We start from the raw sequence: 18,673 nt of genomic DNA, 5'->3' as shown, positions 1-18,673 counted from the left end.
CACTATTAATATTGATAGCAGTCTGCTGGATTGGTCTATGCATTCCACTGTAGGAACATAGGGTAGGCCATTCGGCCCTTCAAGCATGCTCTGCTATCTAACTAGACTATGGCTGATCTTCTACCTCAACGCCATCTTCCCACACTATCCCCATGTCTTTTGATGGCATTGGTATTTAGAAATCTATCGACCTCTACTTTTGAACATACAGCCTCCACAGCCCTTTCTGATACAGAATTCCAAAGATTTATCACCCTCGGACTGAAGAAATTCCTCCTCATCTCGGCCCTAAATGGCCTACTTCTTATTCTGAGACTGTCTCCTGGTTCTAGTCATCTCTCCCCCCCGCCCCACCCACCCACCCAACCAGCAGAAACATCCTTCCTACATATACCCTGTCGAGCCCCCTAAGAATTTTGTGCTTTTCAATGAGATCACCCCCTCGTCCCTCTAAGCTCTATAGAGCATATAGGCCCAGTCTTTTCAGTCCTTCCTCTTGGACAATCCTGCCATCCCAGGGGTTAGTCTGGTGAACATTGATGAACTATGTGAAATTTGGCTCTTTAGGCTGGGAAGGTTCCTGAGATTGCGTCTGTTTGAGTGATATTTGAGTGACTTAATGAGTAGGTCAACACTGGGCAGACATCTAGATCAGAAATTGAGGTACTAGCCCAGATTTTACATTGAGCCATGGAGCAATGGCGCTTGCCACTGACTTCAAAGACAGCTGCCCTCAAGATCTAGCGATCTCTTTCTCTGGCATAGATTTCCTCTTCCCGTCATCAGTTTGAATCTGGAGCCAAATGAAGGAGATCTTCAAGCGCTCAACAGCAGTGATGTCATGAAGCAGCGTTGGCAGCTAATCACATTGAAGTATTCTCACAGACAGCAAGCCAGGGATTAAAGACCACTAAGTCCCTTCACTTTTAAGTTTTCAATTTTACAGAGAGCGAAATAAGCATACACATACACATGGGATTTAGTCAAAAACTAAAATATCACAAACTTTTAATTTTTTTTTAAATATGCGTGGAATTTCTTTTGGAGAAATGTGACATTCAACAAGTATAAAATTATTCTTTCAGGGCCGGTGAGATTGATTAGTAGTAATTATGAATTTAATACACAATTTAAAAATCCAATTATATCTCATTCAACAAGGTGTAACTTTTTCAAGGGTTTGCACAGCAAGACCCAGAGCGTACGAGTGGAAATTCTCGTCCGTTCACTGCCTTTTTTTCCCCCGTTGATTGCAATCTGAGGGGAACCGCAACAGCGTACCCACTGCAGAAGTGTAGAATCACTGACAGCAACTCCTGGATTCCCACATTTAACTGCACATGTGCGGACTCCGGAAGTTGCTGTCAGTTTCAAAGGAGTTATGGTGGCGAATACGGACGGCCTTACTGTCTTTACTACTGCAACATTGGGGCCAGTAAAACCTTTTGGTAACCTGCGGAGGTTAGGAAACAAAAGGGAGAGATCCACTTTGTGCAGCCACTATTGATTGTCTATAATAAATATCTATACACTCTGAGTGGTGAACTGTTCTAATAGATCACTAATACCTTACAGCAAGAACTGAAACTTCTGGGAAATGGTTTAATGTTTTTATATCAAGACTTTGTCAAACATTAGAAAACAGGTATTTAGTAGAACTTGGTGTACTAATGGCAGATTGTTACTTAAACCGAAGTATTTATAATAAATCTTGGGCTGTTTAACTTTTCAGTTCACAGGACTTGATAGACGGTCTGCAACTCAGGCCATCTTGAAACGTGCAAGAGACCTTGGAATCGGTGGCTACCTCACAAGCCCAAAAATGCGGGACTGGTTGATATCTCGGCAGCGTTACTGGGGCACTCCTATTCCCATCGTCCATTGCCAGACTTGTGGCACCGTACCCGTCCCTTATGAAGACCTGCCTGTGCTTTTACCCAAGATTAAGTCGTTTACAGCTAAAGGGCTTTCCCCATTAACTACAGCCTCCGAGTGGTTCAACTGTACCTGTCCTAAGTAAGTCATTTATTCTTGGGCGCTTAATAAAACTGCTGCAGTCGTTCTTGCGATAAGAACAGAAAATGCTGGAAGTGCGCAGAATCCGTGGAGAGACGCACCAGAATTAATGCGTTAGCTTGAAGTCCTGTTGTAACGAGTTTTTGATGAGAAATGGAAATGGTTTAAAGAGATGAGATGAGCAATTTAAATTGTGAAGTACAATAAATTCCAGTGTGAGAGTTAACCAACCGCTTATGTTGGTTTTTTTCTTCCAGCCAAGCATAGGAAAGTGACTTATTCAGTTTGTAGTGACTTTGCAGTGCAAATGGAACAAATTGGTCAGCTGGTTTTGTGACAGAGAGAACCCCAGTATATTTCAGTGCCGCCAGGATATACCGCAGTAGTTTTGTTGATCCCAGGAGCTCACGGGCTCTCGGCTGTGAAATATGCTCACAATGTTCATTCGTGTCAGCGGGTTTTTACCTGACTTTTATACAAGGCAATCAAAGCAACCAGTTAGCAACAGAATCTGAGGACGATTGTAATCGCCGTGGCCTTTGTAACTTTTAACCATTATATTCTAACAGTACTGCAAACGGACAGGCATCATTGGCGCAAGAATAGACCTTTGATCCGCCAACGGCATAAAATCAGCCTCTGGATTAACCATTTATTTACTTTGAGGATTGGGTGGGAGGTGTGAGAGTGTAGTTGTTAAGTTGCTGTCTAGGAAACCTGCTGGAAATGCCCAGTCGTGACAGTTATGGACGAGGTAAATCAGGAGGTAACTATTTCCACCGCTGGTTGGAGTCAGTAACTAGAGTATATAAATTCACGATCATCACCGAAAGAAAGGAATTAGATTTTTTTTTTTTGAATGCAGTAGCTTGTTAGCACATAGAGTACCCTACCAGAAGCAGTGACAGCTCGTTAAAAGGATTTGCAGGTGAAAAGGACAAATTTAACAGTTATAGGGGAATGGGGATGTGAATAGCACTTTCGGAGAGCCAGCACAGCAATGATGGGCTGAATGGCCTCAGGTGCTGTAAAATTCTACTATTCTAAGCAGAGCTAAATAAGAAGTGATTCAACAGTGAATAGGAGGAGGCGGCTCAGACTAAGATACAGTAATATTTTTCACAAAGTTCCCGTTACAAAATCTAGAGCAATTTGTATCTTAGATTCTTGTGCTAAATTTCATCCATACAGAAAATCCCATTGTTTAAAAAGCAAACCTGAGAGACGTTTCCGTGTGGAGGGACGTGTTCTGGTGACATCAGCCCTGGATTCCTTTTAGAGCATTAATTGGTCTGCTTTCTCTAAATACTTGTTTGGTAAGAACAAAGTTTAAAAATTGGCTCCTGATGTCCCTGTCGCACAAATCGATTTCTTTTCAAGCCGACCATGGCTACGAGTCAGGTGCTTTCTGACTGTTATTGGTGTAGAGCCAGTTCAGTTCTTTATCTAAGTCGAAACGCAAAGAGCTAGATCAGTTTACACTGGGGAAGTGAGCAGCCAACGTCCTAGTTATTAATATTGCAAAGTAGTTACAACACTGAATCGGGCCATTGGTCCATGTCAATGTTTATGCTGCACACAAGCCTCCTCCCAGCCTCCTTCATCTAACCCCATCAACGTAATCCTTTTATTCCTTTCTCCCTCTCATTTATCTAGCTTTCCCTGAGTGCGTCAATGCTAGTCACCTCAACTATTCCTGTGGGAGAGATTTCCAAATTGTAAGCACCCTCTGGGTTGAAGAAGTTTTCTCCTGAATTCCCTGTTGGGTTTATTAGTGCTCACCTCGTAGACGTTGCACTGGTTATCCCTGATGCTTTCTCGGGGATCCATTTGGTCCTGATGGAAGGTCATTGACCTGAAACCTGAACTCTGTTCCTCTCTTCACAGATGCTGCCTGACCTGAGTGTTTCCAGCATTTGCTGCCTTTATTTCAGATTTCCAGCGTCCGCAGTATTTTGCTTTGGACCAGCCCCTTTAGTTGGGCAAAGTTGCTACTTGCTAAAGGTGCTCGGAACAGTGTGACTAGTGATGTTGTGAAATTCGGTCAGCAGTGTTCCAGTTTGTGGTGTGGTTTAACCACTGAACTGTTTAGTACTGGAAGCCACAGAATCTGTAACTTGCCTCTTCCATTACAGATGTAAGGGCCCTGCCCAACGAGAGACTGATACCATGGATACATTTGTGGATTCAGCTTGGTATTACTACAGATACACTGACTCTCATAATAGTGAAAAGTAAGTTTGGAAATGATTGTTGTTACATTTTTCTTGCATGTCTCTTTAATAGCCTTGCCTGACAACAATCTATTACTCTCACTTTTGAAATTTTCAATTAACCCCCCAGTCTTAAAAGCTTTTTTGAAGAGAGTTCCAGATTTTCACTACTTTGTGAAGTGTTTCCTGACGTTGCCTTGAGTGGCCTAGCTTTATGCCCACCAGTATTGGGCTAGCCCTCATAAGAGTGGGGTTGGCGGGTGGGGTGGAGTTCCCTCTGCCTCTGCCTCTCCCCTATCAAACCCATTATTTGTCTTAAATACCTCAAGTAGACCATCCCAAGGGTATACACGCCTCTCTATGCAACCCTCTCATTTAATCCCTTTTAGCTCTTGAGATGCGGTTTCCCCAGAACTAAATCCAGTACTCCAGATGCAGTCTATTTGGAGCTGTATGCAACTGCAGCATAACATCCACCCTTTTGAATTCCAGCCCTCCTGAGATTTCCATCATGTTTCTTTATATTTAACGTTGAGCTTTTTTTTTTACACCCTTGAATTTAACATTTCTTATGAACAATTCAATCTTATTGTGCCGGTAATAATAATGACATTATTACTATTTGAGAAATTACAATTCATTTTGACAAGAGCTGGGATAATTCACTTTGTGTGTTGAAGCTGAGAATTGTGGTGTAATTCATCCTTGCCAGCTGGATCAGGGTAGGATTTTTAGGGATCGGGCTATTTTGCTTGGTTTTTTGGTTTGGGTTAGAGCTGTGAAGTCTTACTAAGGAAGGGAGAGCCACTTACTACTTAAAATCACTTTGCGGTTGAAGGCAAAGTGATAACATACCTTCTTTTATCCATCGGTTGTAACTGAGTCTCCCACATGAAGGCAGTATCAGTATCCTGTAATCCCATGTATTGCTGAAAAAAGAGACATGTCAAAGTTTTTCGTCTTGCACTCATCAGGACATCTGCAAGAATACCAATATAAGGGGGAAAACAACAATTATACTGTTTTCCCTCTTGCATTGATATTCTTGCAAGTGTCCTGATGAGTGCAAGACGAAAAGCTTTGACATGTTTTTTTTTCAGCAATATTTGAGCTCAATACTACCAAACCCATATATGTTGCAAGTCCTCATCTGGTTGCTTGGCAACCAATTATTCCAGAAAGATGGGAGTAGGGAATGTGTATTTTTTTTTAAATTTTCCTTTACCAAATACTGAATATTCTGCATACGCACAGGTAAGCCTAAAAACAATGCCTCTGCTGTGAATATAGTTACTAACTGCGTGTCATTCACTTGTTTTGAAGGCCCTTTGATAAGGCGCCAGCGGACTTCTGGATGCCTGTAGATCTGTACATCGGTGGGAAAGAGCATGCTGTCATGCATCTGTACTATGCAAGATTTATTAGTCATTTCTGCAATGATCAAAACATGGTGAAATACAGGCAAGTATCACCACTCTAAAGAAAGATGTAACTAAAGTGTGTGTTCCTGTGGTTGTGGCGTAAGTTTTCATGGTCTTGTAACCCCGTTGCAAGTTGAGTTGGCTTTTCATGTGTTTTATGTAATGCACGATGTGTGGGAGGCTATTTGTTTTGCTCACGGCTGATGTGATATGCAAGTGTAGACAAAATGCACGACTGCCAACTCAGTCCTGAACCAGCTGCTGTTCTAAGCATCTGCCCCGAGGGGGTGCAAGTGAGCTGTATACATCCTAAAGTGTGCTCCAGTGGGAGAAACTTGTTACTGCGATATCGCAAATTCTATTCAGATGTACTTCAAGATATGACCTGATGGTGAATGTTTCCTCTGAATCAGCTGGCAAAAGAACATGGGGTGGTGCCATAGGAGGGGGTTGAGGAGTAGGGGGTGATGGAGGAGTGGACCAGGGTGTCCCGGAGGGAGCGATCCCTACGGAATGCCGATAAGGGGGGTGAAGGGAAGATGTGTTTGGTGGTGTCATCATGCTGGAGTTGGCGGAAATGGCGGAGGATGATCCTTTGAATGCGGAGGCTGGTGGGGTGATAAGTGAGGACAAGGGGGACCCTATCATGTTTCTGGGAGGGAGGAGAAGGCGTGAGGGCGGATGCGCGGGAGATGGGCCGGACACGGTTGAGGGCCCTGTCAACGACCGTGGGTGGAAAACCTCGATTAAGGAAGAAGGAGGACATGTCAGAGGTAGGGATCGCTCCCTCCAGGACACCCTGGTCCACTCCTCCATCACCCCCTATGCCTCAACCCCCTCCTATGGCACCACCCCATGCCCACGCAAAAGATGCAACACCTGCCCCTTCACTTCCTCGCTCCTCACCATCCAAGGACCCAAACACTCCTTTCAAGTGAAGCAGCATTTCACTTGCATTTCCCCCAACTTAGTCTACTGCATTCGTTGCTCCCAATGTGGTCTCCTCTACATTGGAGAGACCAAACGTAAACTGGGCGACCGCTTTGCAGAACACCTGCGGTTTGTCCGCAAGAATGACCCAGATCTCCCTGTCGCTTGCCATTTTAACACTCCACCCTGCTTTCTTGCCCACATGTCTGTCCTTGGCTTGCTGCATTGTTCCAGTGAAGCCCAACGCAAACTGGAGGAACAACACCTCATCTTCCAACTAGGCACTTTACAGCCATCCGGACTGAATATTGAATTCAACAACTTTAGGTCGTGAGCTCCCTCCCCCATCCCCACCCCCTTTCTGTTTCCCCCTTCCTTTTTTTTCCAATAAATTATAAAGATTTTCCTTTTCCCACCTATTTCCATTATTTAAAAAAAAAACCCCACTAGAGCTATACCTTGAGTGCCCTACCATCCATTCTTAATTAGCACATTCGTTTAGATAATATCACCAACTTTAACTTTAACACCTATGTGTTCTATTGTACTATTGTCGTTGACATCTTTTGATGATCTGCTTCTATCACTGCTTGTTTGTCCCTACAACCACACCCCCCCCTCCACCTCTCTCTCTCTCTCTCCGCCCCCCACACACACACCTTAAACCAGCTTATATTTCAACTCTTTCTTGGACTCGAACTCAAGTTCTGTCGAAGGGTCATGAGGACTCGAAACGTCAACTCTTTTCTTCTCCGCCGATGCTGCCAGACCTGCTGAGTTTTTCCAGGTAATTCTGTTTTTGTTTTGGATTTCCAGCATCTGCAGTTTTTTTTGTTTTTATCAAAATAATTAACCCCTTGCTTTCCTTCTATCCTCATAGGAAAATGCCCAGGCTTCTCCCGGCATGACCAGGACTGGTAGATTGGCATTTGGTGAATGTGGATTTTGATAGCTACATTATAAATAAAGAGTTGGGAGGGGTGGGGGGGCGGGTGGGTGTCGGGTCGGGAGGAAGACCCTTTGCTGTTGGCGCTTTGAAATCATGAGGGCCCTGGGCAGAGTAGGTAGGGAAAAATTGTTCCTAAGGATTGCGAACTAGAGGACACATTTAAAGTGACTGACAAAAGAACCCAGGGGTCGGCATGAGGAACTTTTTTACTCAGCGAGTGATTAGAATCTGGAATGCACTCCCTGGGGGTGCGGTGGAGGCAAGTTCAGTAGAGGCTTTCAAAAAAGAATCGGATAATTATCTGACGAGAAAAAAAAATTGCAGGGCTAGCTACCGAGAAAAGTTATGGGAGTGGGGTTACCCGAATTGCTTTTAACAAAGAGCCAGCACGGACACAACTGGCTAAATGGCCTCCCTTCTGTGCTGTAACCATTTCTACTCTTTTGATTTTACTCGAATTTAATATGTTTTGACGCAGATCCTCTTTTTGCTGTTCCTGTGATGTGGAATTTACCTTCAAATTAATTCCGAAGCCAGCCTTCCCCAGTTAGGAAAATCTGATTCCTTTTGCTTCAGGCGTTGCTGCGACAGTTCGATAAGTGTCATCCGCCTGTTGTGGTTTGATCATTTTAAATTTCCTTTGCATAATCTGTGCTTTTCCCTTTCCTCTGGCCCTGGGTACAGGGAACCTTTCCGCAAGCTCCTGGTGCACGGACTTATAAAGGGGAAAACATTCCGAACCATCTCAAGTGGCCAATATCTGAAGAAAGAGGAAATAAGTTTCGGTGGTAAGTGGCCATTGAGACTAAATAAGTGGATTAGGAAGGATGCCAGGGACAATTAAGTGGATGTAAAAAAAGGAAAATTACTGCTATTTGATTCTGAACCATATGCACGACATCTATGATTACAGATAGGCACCAGATAGGCAGGCTTTCCATGTGCTGTGTTGCTGTCACTGGGGTTGGCTTCACATGGCCGTTTATGTTCCTCAAACGGTTCAGGTTTGTTTCCCATCAACAAAAAGAAATTCAGTACTGGAGATATCCCTCTTACCTCAGCAAACCCCATCCCACCCCCACCCCCCCTATCGTCATCTTTTGCTGCGATGGTTATTAAATGCAGGGTATTGTTTAATGCGCAGCAGGTTAGAGGACGGTAATAGATCGAGTGATTCAGATTATTTTGTCTGAGCTCCCAGCTGTGTATTGTCCTAGCCGTGCACTCTGGTCTCTTGTTCCTCGACCCCACTGTTGGGGTTTATTAGGCCAGTTTTATTTTGCCTGTTTTTGCAGGTGTTAGGTGTCAGGAGGCTGCCTATCCCCAGGGCAAATGACAGACTCTGACCATCGCTCATCTTATTTCAATGGGAGGGGATTAACTTGAACATAATATAAGAAATAGGGACAGGAGTCGTAGAACACAACAGAATAATACAGCACAGAAGGAGACCATTCCGCCCATCATGTTGGCTCTTTAGTTAGGTCTATCCAATTAGCTCCGCTCCACTGTCCTTTCCCGCAGCCCTGCAAACCTTTCCCCTGCAAGTATTTATCCAATTCGAGTGCAATTTCCTTCCATCCTGACTGCCATTGGAACCTCGCCCCCCCTTCCCAAACCACACCCGATGCTCGGCTGGGTTAAAATCGGCCCTATACAAGAAATGAGATTGACCCCTATTCACTGCTGGAACCTCAAAGATAGATTCTAACCCTAACCCTCTTCCTCCCTTCTCTCTTATTTCCCATCCCCATTGTCTGCTTATTCTGAAGAGGAACTAGGCCATTTGGCTCTTCAACCTGTTCCACCATTCAATAAGATCATAGCTGATCTTCTACATCAACTCCTTGTACTACCCCCATACCCCTTGACTCCCTTCGTATCAAACAACCTCGGTCTTCAATATACTTCGACTGAGCATCCACAGCTCTCTGGGGTGGAGAATTCCAAAGATTCGCAACCTTCTGAGTGAAGAAATCCCTCCTCACCTCAGCCCTAAAACAGGCCAACCTGTTATTCTGAGACTGACCTTAGATTCCCCAGCCAGTTGTACTGCATGATTTGGACAGCAGCAATAGCGAGTTTTCAATAAAAGCAAAGTACGTTTTAGTTTTTTTTTAATGTGCCCGTGTTCTGTAAATATTGCAGTTCAGATGATCAGCATTCAGTGTCTGCTGTGTTAATTCTCCAGCCCAATGAATGGACTTGGATCGGTTTGACCTCGATGAAGTTGGCATCGTTTTTGGGTAATGCAAAGTACACATCCAGAAATTAAGTGTGATGCAAGTAATTTTACTGTTTTCTTCTTGCCCCACCCAGGCCCTGACCCACTGCACGCCAGGACCTCCGAGAAACTGCAGATCACCTGGGAAAAAATGAGCAAATCCAAGCACAATGGCATTGACCCAGCAGAAATGATCCAGCAGTATGGGATTGACACTGTTCGCCTGTACATCCTGTATGCCGCCCCTCCTGAGCAGGATATCCTGTGGGACGTTAAAAGTAAGTGGCTGAGCTCCTCCAGTTCAAGCAGCCAGCAGATATGTTGCGCGCGATACCTTCTTTTTGAGACCGTTGGGTGTGATGACTCATCAAAGGAAAGTCTTATGGTCATGGAATCATGACAGCACAGGAGGTCATTTGGCCCTTTAAGCCACACACACCAGAATGGATTACTGAGTTGGGGAAAGGAATGCTTTTCCATTCCTCCCTCCCTTCCCTGCGTAACCTCATTCCTCTTCCCAGCTCTCTTACCCCTGTTCGCAGCCGATTACTAGCCAGGGTGGGCTGGAGGTGACAACGAGCGAACGCTGATCTCGCCGTGGGGGGCGGTTAGGGTTTAAGTCGATATTTTTGACCGGGGGCCTATTCTCGTGCTTACCCCCAAATTCAAAAGTTGAGTTGGTGTCAATGGGAAGATGGTGATCCCCATAAGAGAAGGATGCCTTGCTGGCTGGGGTGACCCTGGCAGAGCCCAACAAACAATAGCGCTATTGCCTGAGAATCACCTATCCTTCCTGAGCAAAGTGAAGGCTGCTGATGTGTCTTTAGGGGAGGAAATGAGGTGGTAGATTTTTAAATTAACTTCCGCCCTATAAAATGCAAGGAAACTGTTGGATTTCATTGGAACCTCACTGAGCATGCTCAGATATAAAAATACTGCTTTTCAAATAAAGACAATAAAACTTATCTTTTTTTTAAATGTGTACACTTAAGGCACCCCCTCCTTTCAAATCTGTCTCCCGAGTAATCGGATGAGAATGTCTCTCATCTGCATGATGCAAGGTTCCTGTGTAGCGTATGTTTACACAGTCACCATTTTTATTCTTTGATGGGATGTGGGTGTCGCTGGCAAAGCCAGCATTTGTTGCCCGTCCCTATTTGCCCTTAAACTGAACGTTTCAGAGGACAGTTGAGTTGACCACGTTGCTGAGAGTCTGGAGCCACATGTAGACCAGACCAGGCAAGGATGGCAGATTTCCTTCCCTAAAGAACATTAGTGAAAGAGTTGGGTTTTTATGACAATCAATGATAGTTGTCACGCTTGCCATTACTGAGACTAGTTTTGTATTCTAGACTTTTTTATTAATTGACTTTAAATTCCTGTTGACAGGGTGAGATTTGAACCCATGTCCCCAAAGCATTAACCTGGGCCTCTGGGTTACTAGTCCAGTGACATTACCACTACGCCACCACCTCCCTTAAGTTGAAAAGTGGCCTGGGATAAAGCACCCAAAAATTAGCACATGATTCCCAAACTCCCTCATGGATGGCTCGTGTTGAAAACTGGGTATGTTACACCGGTGGAGCAGGATGAGGGCATGTTCTTGGTGCACAATAGCAGAAGCTTAGCTCTGCAGATATCCATGCTGTGTCTGAGGGTGGGGGAGCTTTGCCAGGCTGAATTGGGTAAGCATTTTCATTCCAAACCTCTGTTTTAATATCCTTAAGCTTGAACGCATAAATTCACCTCCTCCTCTCTCCCCCCCCCAACTCCAAAAATAAAAAAAAGGGGCAAGGAGAATACCAGCAGCTGTAGAATGTGGAAACATCACAATAAAGCCTGAGGGGAGATGCTGATGTTAATTTGGTTTAACTTAGGGAGAACTTCACCTAACCTGAGATTTCTTAATGTTGACAAAGACATTTTGAGGGCTTGTCGAGTGCTTGTTTTTTTTTTCTCTCTCTGTTCAAGGGCATTTAGGGATGGGCAACAAGTGATGGCTTTGCCAGTGACGCTTGCGTCCCATGAAAGAATTAGTAAAAAAAAAAACGTTTCCTCTTTGAACGCAGCGGATGCCATTCCAGGTGTATTGAGGTGGCAAGTTCGGCTTTGGGCCCTGGTTACCAAGCTGATTGACGCTCGGAACGCTGGAATGATGCCCAGTCCTGACCTGCTGAGCAAAAAGGAGAAAGAAGACGCCAAGAAAATATGGCAGAGCAAAAACTACACAGTATCGCAGGTAATTGCTTGTTGGGTGCAGGAAATGTACCATTTTTGTACAGTTAGTCTAGAATATAGAACAGCGAAGGCGCATTGATGAGTCTCTTTCACAGGAGGACTTCAGTTGCTTTGTTCCATCTCAAATAAAAACACTGGGCCAAATCTTTCGGTCTCCATGTCGTGGAGACAGGACGTACGACTGCAAGTGCATGTCAGGGCCCTGTGGATGTCCGAATGCGTGGACCTATGTGGGAATTGCCTGAGAAGTTTAAACTTCTGATGGGCAAGTTCCTGCACCCCAGGGCCCTCCTTGACTGTCTCCGACTCTGAGTTAGAGTCAGACATTTTGGACAGCTCCCAGTGCTTACCTGGGTAGCTATCCAGGAAATGTTAGGCATTAAAATCTGGGCAAGTACACAATCACCCCCCAGCTCCTGACCACCCGACTACGCGCCCCCCCCCCCCAACCTGACCACCCCTCCCGACCCAACTGCCCACCTGTCCACCCACCTTGACCATCTCGACCGCCTCACTCATCCATTCACCTATTCACTAACATTCACACTGGACTGTTAAATTTACCCGTACGGCAGCTAGTGCCATAAAAGGGGGGCACGTCCTGTCTTCCCCCGACTCTACTCCGTTCCAACAGAGTTCCCCGGGGTCGGAAGGTCCCGGAAGAAAAGCAGGGCAGCTTCGAGTTGGGAGAATTTACGAGCGCAGCGGTAATCTGAACGTCATTGACGCTGTTGGGAAGATCCGAACCATTCTTATTAAAAATTGATACTTCCAATTCTGTTGGCTTGATCAATTCTCTTCATGTTCTGAAAGGAGCAGAAAAGCATTAGCAGGAAGAAGCTGTTAAATTTGATCGAAGATCTCAATCCCCACTATATTCTTCTTCCTCTGCTCCAAGAAAAAAATAATCGGGTCCTTCTTTATGACTAGGAATTTAATGGAATTTGCTACCACTAGCCATGGTTGAGATGGATAGCATGGATATATTCAGGGAGAAACTAGTTAAACATGTTTGGAGAAAGGAATAGAAGGATATGCTGATGGGGCTGGATGAAGAAGGTTGGGAAGAGGCTCATGTGGAGCATTAACAATGTCATAGACCTGTTGGACTGAATGATCAGTTTCTGTGCTGTAGTATGTTTAAGTAGTGTGTGCCTGTAGATGGCAGTGTCAGAATAATGTTCTAAAGTATGTGAGTGTTGAAATCTGGGTGCTGTTCTATATTGTACCTTGGAAACCAGTGGGTACAGTGGTGTAAGTAAGTAAAGGTAAGTTCACGTAGATTCCATGAGGAAGATTAAGGCACAAGAGCAATGGTCCCTTAGATTGTGGGAACAAAGTAGAGGAGTGTAATCCCTCCTTTCCAGGCAGAGTAGAAATAAATGATTACAGCTACCTCTTAACCCTTAGATAGAAATGTCAGACCCCTGCCCCCACCACTGAGCATACAAATTAAGAATAGGAGTGAGGCCACTCGGCCCCTCGAGCCTGCTCTGCCATTCAATACAATCATGGCTGATCTGATTGTAACCTCAACCCCACATTCCTGCCTAACCCCCAATAACCTTTCACCCCCCTTGTTGATCAATAATATATCCACCTCTGCCTTAAAAGATATTCAAAGACTCTGCTTCCAACGCCTTTTGAGGGAGAGAGTTCCAAAGACTCACTACCCTCCGAGAGAAAAGATTTCTCCTCATCTCTGTCTTAAATTGCACACGACAATATCTGCCCCGCACAGCAGAAGTATAGCACCCTGGTTTGCAACCCATTATCTAACAAATGACTCTCCCACACTGACCCATGAAGAAAATCAAACTTGAGACTGACCTCCCTTTCTGGAACCCCACCTCTGCAGTCACCCCTCCCTTTTCTTGACCTTCTCAGCATCCTCTCCCTTTTCTTGAAGTTTTCTCCCCTCCCCCCCCACCCTTCCCTTTTCTCGACCCCGACCCCTTTTGTCTCACTATATTTATGCCCATCCTTCTGATCTGCTTGACCTTGATCACACTTGGTCCTGACTCCTTATGTGCAACACCATGAGAGATCAACCAATATCATCGTAACGGCAATCAGAATATAAGGATTTCAAAACAATAAACCAAATCCCTAAGCACCATTTAGATCTGGGGTTTTTTTTTTGGTGTAAAGAGCAAATTGAGATTCTTGGTTTAAAACGCTGCACATTAGTGAGAAAGGGCTTGCGTTGACCAGCAGCATCCAAGAAACCAGATTAAATTGCAGGAGTTAACAAGCATGGTGATAACAAGTGGTGGCTTTTTTTTAAAACAAAAATACCTTTCTGGGATCAATTACCTGCCCACTTGCTTTAGTTGGGGTGTAGCACATAGCACAACTAGAAATAATGAAAGAGGAGGAATAAAGTCGGAGCTTAAAGAAAAATACATGTTCAAGAGCAAAGGCAGCTTGGAACTGAATATTGTATAAGGCTCTTAGATCGCACCTCTTGCTCGTGCTTGCCTGATAATTAAATTCGAGCAAAAAGTTTGGGGTGTTTTGTGATTGACTGAACCAGAAGCCTCAAATCAACTCTTCTTGGAGAGAGGACAGAGAATTTTTTTTTTTCAAGTTGACATATATCTTTCCGATAATTATGTCTTCTGCTGTTGATCACAGTTGTCAAAAATTCTTGAGGCATCTATAGGCTGCTTCTCCCTGTCCGAGATGGGAAATCTCTTGGCTGAGGATAGATGGCAGTGGGAAAAGGGTGAATGAATAAGAGAACTAAGTAAGCTTTATGTACTGCCTCTAGAATGGGAGGAAGCTTGTACAATTGTAGCAAGCAGCTGAACCAAACAGACCAGGCAGGTGCAGGTGATAACATCAAGCTCCATTCTCTGCTGGAGTTGGTTGATCTCCAGTGTGGAGTTATACTTGGCCACTGGTTTATGGAGGGGAGATTGGCCTAGGATTCCTGCTGGTGATTACTATGGTATGACCTCTACTAGAAATCATAGAATGGTACCACACAAAAGGAAGCCATTCAGCCCATTTGGAAGGACTATCTAACCAAACCCAACCCTGCCCTCAACTCCTCCCCTATTGCCCAGTATTTGTGTTCGACAATCTTGAGTGTGCCAATAGCTACACTAACAACCAATTTGAGATAATCAGTCAAGCTCATAATGTGGCTCATTTACACTTACTAGAAATGACACATTCATACGCAGGGACCTGTTTTTTGGGAAAAAAAAAAAGGACTATGTTCAAGCCTTGTACCTTTCATGAATTACCTGGGAACTTGGCGAGCCTATAGCTCCCTATTTCTTTCTCCCTGCCAGCGCCTCGGCCAATCAGAGACAACTTGCCAACCATTCAACACTTTTCTCCAGTAGTATAAATTGTGATTGTTTGAAATTTGGTATTCTTGCATTTGTCCTGATGAGTACAAGAAGAAAAATTTTGGCAATATGTCTGTCTTTTCAGCAATTTGTTCAAATATTTATCCTGTTCCCTTTTGAAAGTTACTATTGAATTTCCTTCCATTGTCCTTTTAAGCAGCGAATTCCAGATTATCATAACTCATTGCATTGTTTTAAAAATGATCCCATCTTTTGCCACTCACGTTAAATCTGGCTACTGGAAGCAATTTCTCATTTGAGGTTGGGATGTGCTGGGGCACCTCTGCTTACACTTGTCATCCAGACTTGCTTGTGATTAACAGCCACTTGGGTGATTTATTGTGGAGTGTTGGCCCCTTCAGGAAGGCTGGGTAGGGAGAAAATTGGCAACAAAATGAGGGAGGGGGGGAGGAGAATTCAATTTTTAAATTTATTCTCCCATGGGATTCTTTCATGGATGTGAGTGTCACTGACAAAGCCTGCATTTGTTACCCATTCGTAATTGCCCTTGAACTGAACATTTGAGAGGACAGGAGGCATGCATTTTGGCTTTATGTTTGAGATTTATTAATGGAATTTAAATTCCACTCATTGCTGTGGTGGGATTTGAACTCATGTCCCCAGAGCATTAGCCTGGGCTTCTGGATCACTAGTTCAGTGACTTTACCACTACGCCATCACCTTCCCTGGGAGAAATAAGTTACAATGATCTTGCTGTAGCCTTTAATCTATCAGTGAGGATGTTATAAAATGACTCATCTGTTAGATCGGTGTTAAAGACCCAAAACAGAACTTCATATTATCCATAATTTAAAAAGAAACAAGGCTTTAATCTCTGGGTTCAGATGAGCAGTAGTTAATTATTCAGGTTATTTGCATGATTAGCATTATGATTTGAACCTCACCTTCTGCCTTGTAATATTAACCAGGTTATTATTATTTGTAATCTAGTTCAGAGGGTGAAGCTGCACAAAGGTCTGTTCAAATTTTGGAGTGGGGACAAACATCTGCAATTTCCACTATGCTGAGCAAATACAGCCGACAATTGTTTTTCATTTTGTTTCCCTTGCTTTTAAATGTGTTTAGGTAACCAGTAACATGACGGAGGATTTCCTGTTGAATGCTGCAATCGCCCGGCTAATGGGCCTCACAAACACTTTATCAGTAAGTGCAGTTCCTCAAATCTCTGCTAGCAAAGAAGTGGAAAGTTAGATAGTACAACAGACCGTATGTCAGGGAAAGGACACCCCATCTGTTGGACAGCTTTGGCTTTTCTAAGTTGGTATTAAGGAGAAAACCACCAGAATGTCATATCAAGTACAAAGCAAATATCTATGAATTTGTTCCCCTAAACACTTTTTAAAATTGTTTTAGCATAGCGTGTACTGCAACGGTACATAGTGTTGCGATAAACACTTTTATAATTCTCAGATCTGCCCAATTGGATACTTCTGACAGTGTAATTCTGTGAACAATGGCCTCACTGTCGAGTGGAAGCCAGAAACTCCCTACAGGGAGGAAAAGAAGATCTGCAGATAAGACAGTCATGACCATGTTTACAGCAGTGTTCGGGGAGGCATTCGAGCAAGTTGGGTTTTGATTCTCCTCTCTATTGTAGTGTTGTCTGACAGAGGGAAGAAGAGCAGAAAAAAAAACCCAGAATGATCTCATTTTACTCGAGCTGCTTTAAGGAAACCAAGTTGAAATTTGAAACCGAGCAAAAGCCTAGAAGTGGAGGTAGACAGCAAGAAAACAAGTTAAGGGTGAGGGGCTTTGAGTCCCATTATCACTCGCCCTTCATCCTAGGTGGTGGATGGTGTGTTAGAGATGAGATGAGTGATTTTTGGTACAAGGAGAAGAGGCAGTGGAGTTTGCCCAGGAATAGGAATAAATCATCCCGTACCACTATTCAGTTAGATTGTGGCTAATCTGTACCTCAACTCCATTTCAACACCTTGGGAAGAATTTTCAGGTCGGCAAGCAGGGGCTGCTCGCCGATGCGTAATATAACATGGTGATGTCGGCAGGCATCCCGAAGTCACTGCGCGCCATTTCGATTTTCAGTTCGGCAGGCGCACAGCCAAGTCTGCTGCGCGCCCACCGAACTGTCAAAGGCATCTTTAAAAACTAATTGAATTAATAAAGTGAGCTTTCCCCTCCAACCTTAAGACTGGCGGGCAGGCAAATCCACGGGTGGGATGAAGAGTTGAAAAATTCAATAAAATTGTTTTAAAAAATTCAGTGACATGTCCCAGCTCATGTGACACTGTCGCATGAGGGGACATGTTTTAAAAGTTTTGAATTTCTTTACTTAAATGTTTAAACCATAAACTAATCTCCCTGAGGCACCTCCATGCCTTGGAGATTTCTGCACTCTTTCGCTCACGTGCGGTCTGGAAAATTTAATCTGACTCGGCATCTACCTCCCTTTGTTGGGGGGGTAGGGGAGCTCCAGATTTCCACTACCTTGATGTGTGCGTAGGGGGGCGGGAGGGTAAAAGCGTTGCCTGACCTCACTCCTAACTGGGTGGGTAGGTAGTTCAAAGGAGCAGAAGGAGAGGTAGTGTTACGACCAAGTTAGGAGTGAACTTTGTCCCATGCCTGAGTTGGTTATAACAGAGTTTGAATTTAAAAGGGAGGTGATATAGTCAATTCAATATATAATATATATTGAAATTATATAGCTCGGTGCAAGAAATAAGCCAGCCAGCTTCCTTAAGTTAACAAGTGAAGAGTTAGTTTTATTGCTAAAACTCACTCTGGTAAAGGTGCACAAGTATTTAACAAAAGGTTTAAAATGTGTAAATATGTCCAACTATCCACTAATGCAAAAACAGCACATGTACAGAACCACCTCCCCCCCACCCCTCCCCTCTCCACCCGAGCAGGCAAAAAAGAAATAAAACTGCAGAATGTAAGGCCTTAAAATTTAGCCAAGTAACAAGTAAAGTTAGAAAAAAAAAATTTGTGGATTGTCTGGATGCTCATTCGCAGCTGAAGTATCAGTTTCCACAGTAGTTGTGTTTCTCACTGAAGCAGTTTGTCTGCAGTCATAGTTGGTTGATTCTCTTTTCTCTTGGTGGCAGTGATATTGGTTCGGCATTCTCCTTTTAAAAACTCTCTTTGCAGCAATGAAGTCTTCTAGTGGGCTTTCAAAGTACAAGCAGCTTGGCTTTGATGAGAGAGGTTTCAGAAGAAAGGGGGTAAGGCTGTTGCTCCTTCTATCCTTGTGGCAGCCTGTATCTCAGTACTAGTTCAAATCCAGTATATTTCACACTCAAGCTGGGACACGTGACCCATCTCTGGTTTCAATCTGGGCT

The 18,673-nt window shown here is 44.0% G+C and overlaps 1 protein-coding gene across 1 annotated transcript in view; it reads left to right on the top strand.

The window, feature by feature from the left end:
* The window catches only part of lars2 (leucyl-tRNA synthetase 2, mitochondrial), a 95,414-nt gene that overhangs the window by 49,637 nt on the left and 27,104 nt on the right, over positions 1-18,673 (top strand). Inside the window, exons 12-18 of the mRNA XM_041183705.1 lie at positions 1,733-2,016; positions 4,152-4,250; positions 5,553-5,690; positions 8,214-8,317; positions 9,849-10,031; positions 11,823-11,992; positions 16,440-16,517. Coding sequence (XP_041039639.1) covers positions 1,733-2,016; positions 4,152-4,250; positions 5,553-5,690; positions 8,214-8,317; positions 9,849-10,031; positions 11,823-11,992; positions 16,440-16,517 — 1,056 coding nt within the window. The remainder of the gene's footprint in view (positions 1-1,732; positions 2,017-4,151; positions 4,251-5,552; positions 5,691-8,213; positions 8,318-9,848; positions 10,032-11,822; positions 11,993-16,439; positions 16,518-18,673) is intronic.

The sequence above is a fragment of the Carcharodon carcharias genome, chromosome 3 (assembly GCF_017639515.1).
Source record: "Carcharodon carcharias isolate sCarCar2 chromosome 3, sCarCar2.pri, whole genome shotgun sequence".
Lineage (NCBI taxonomy): Eukaryota > Metazoa > Chordata > Chondrichthyes > Lamniformes > Lamnidae > Carcharodon > Carcharodon carcharias.
The sequence above is the reverse complement of the archived record's forward strand: the minus strand, read 5'-3'. Positions and strand labels throughout refer to the sequence as shown.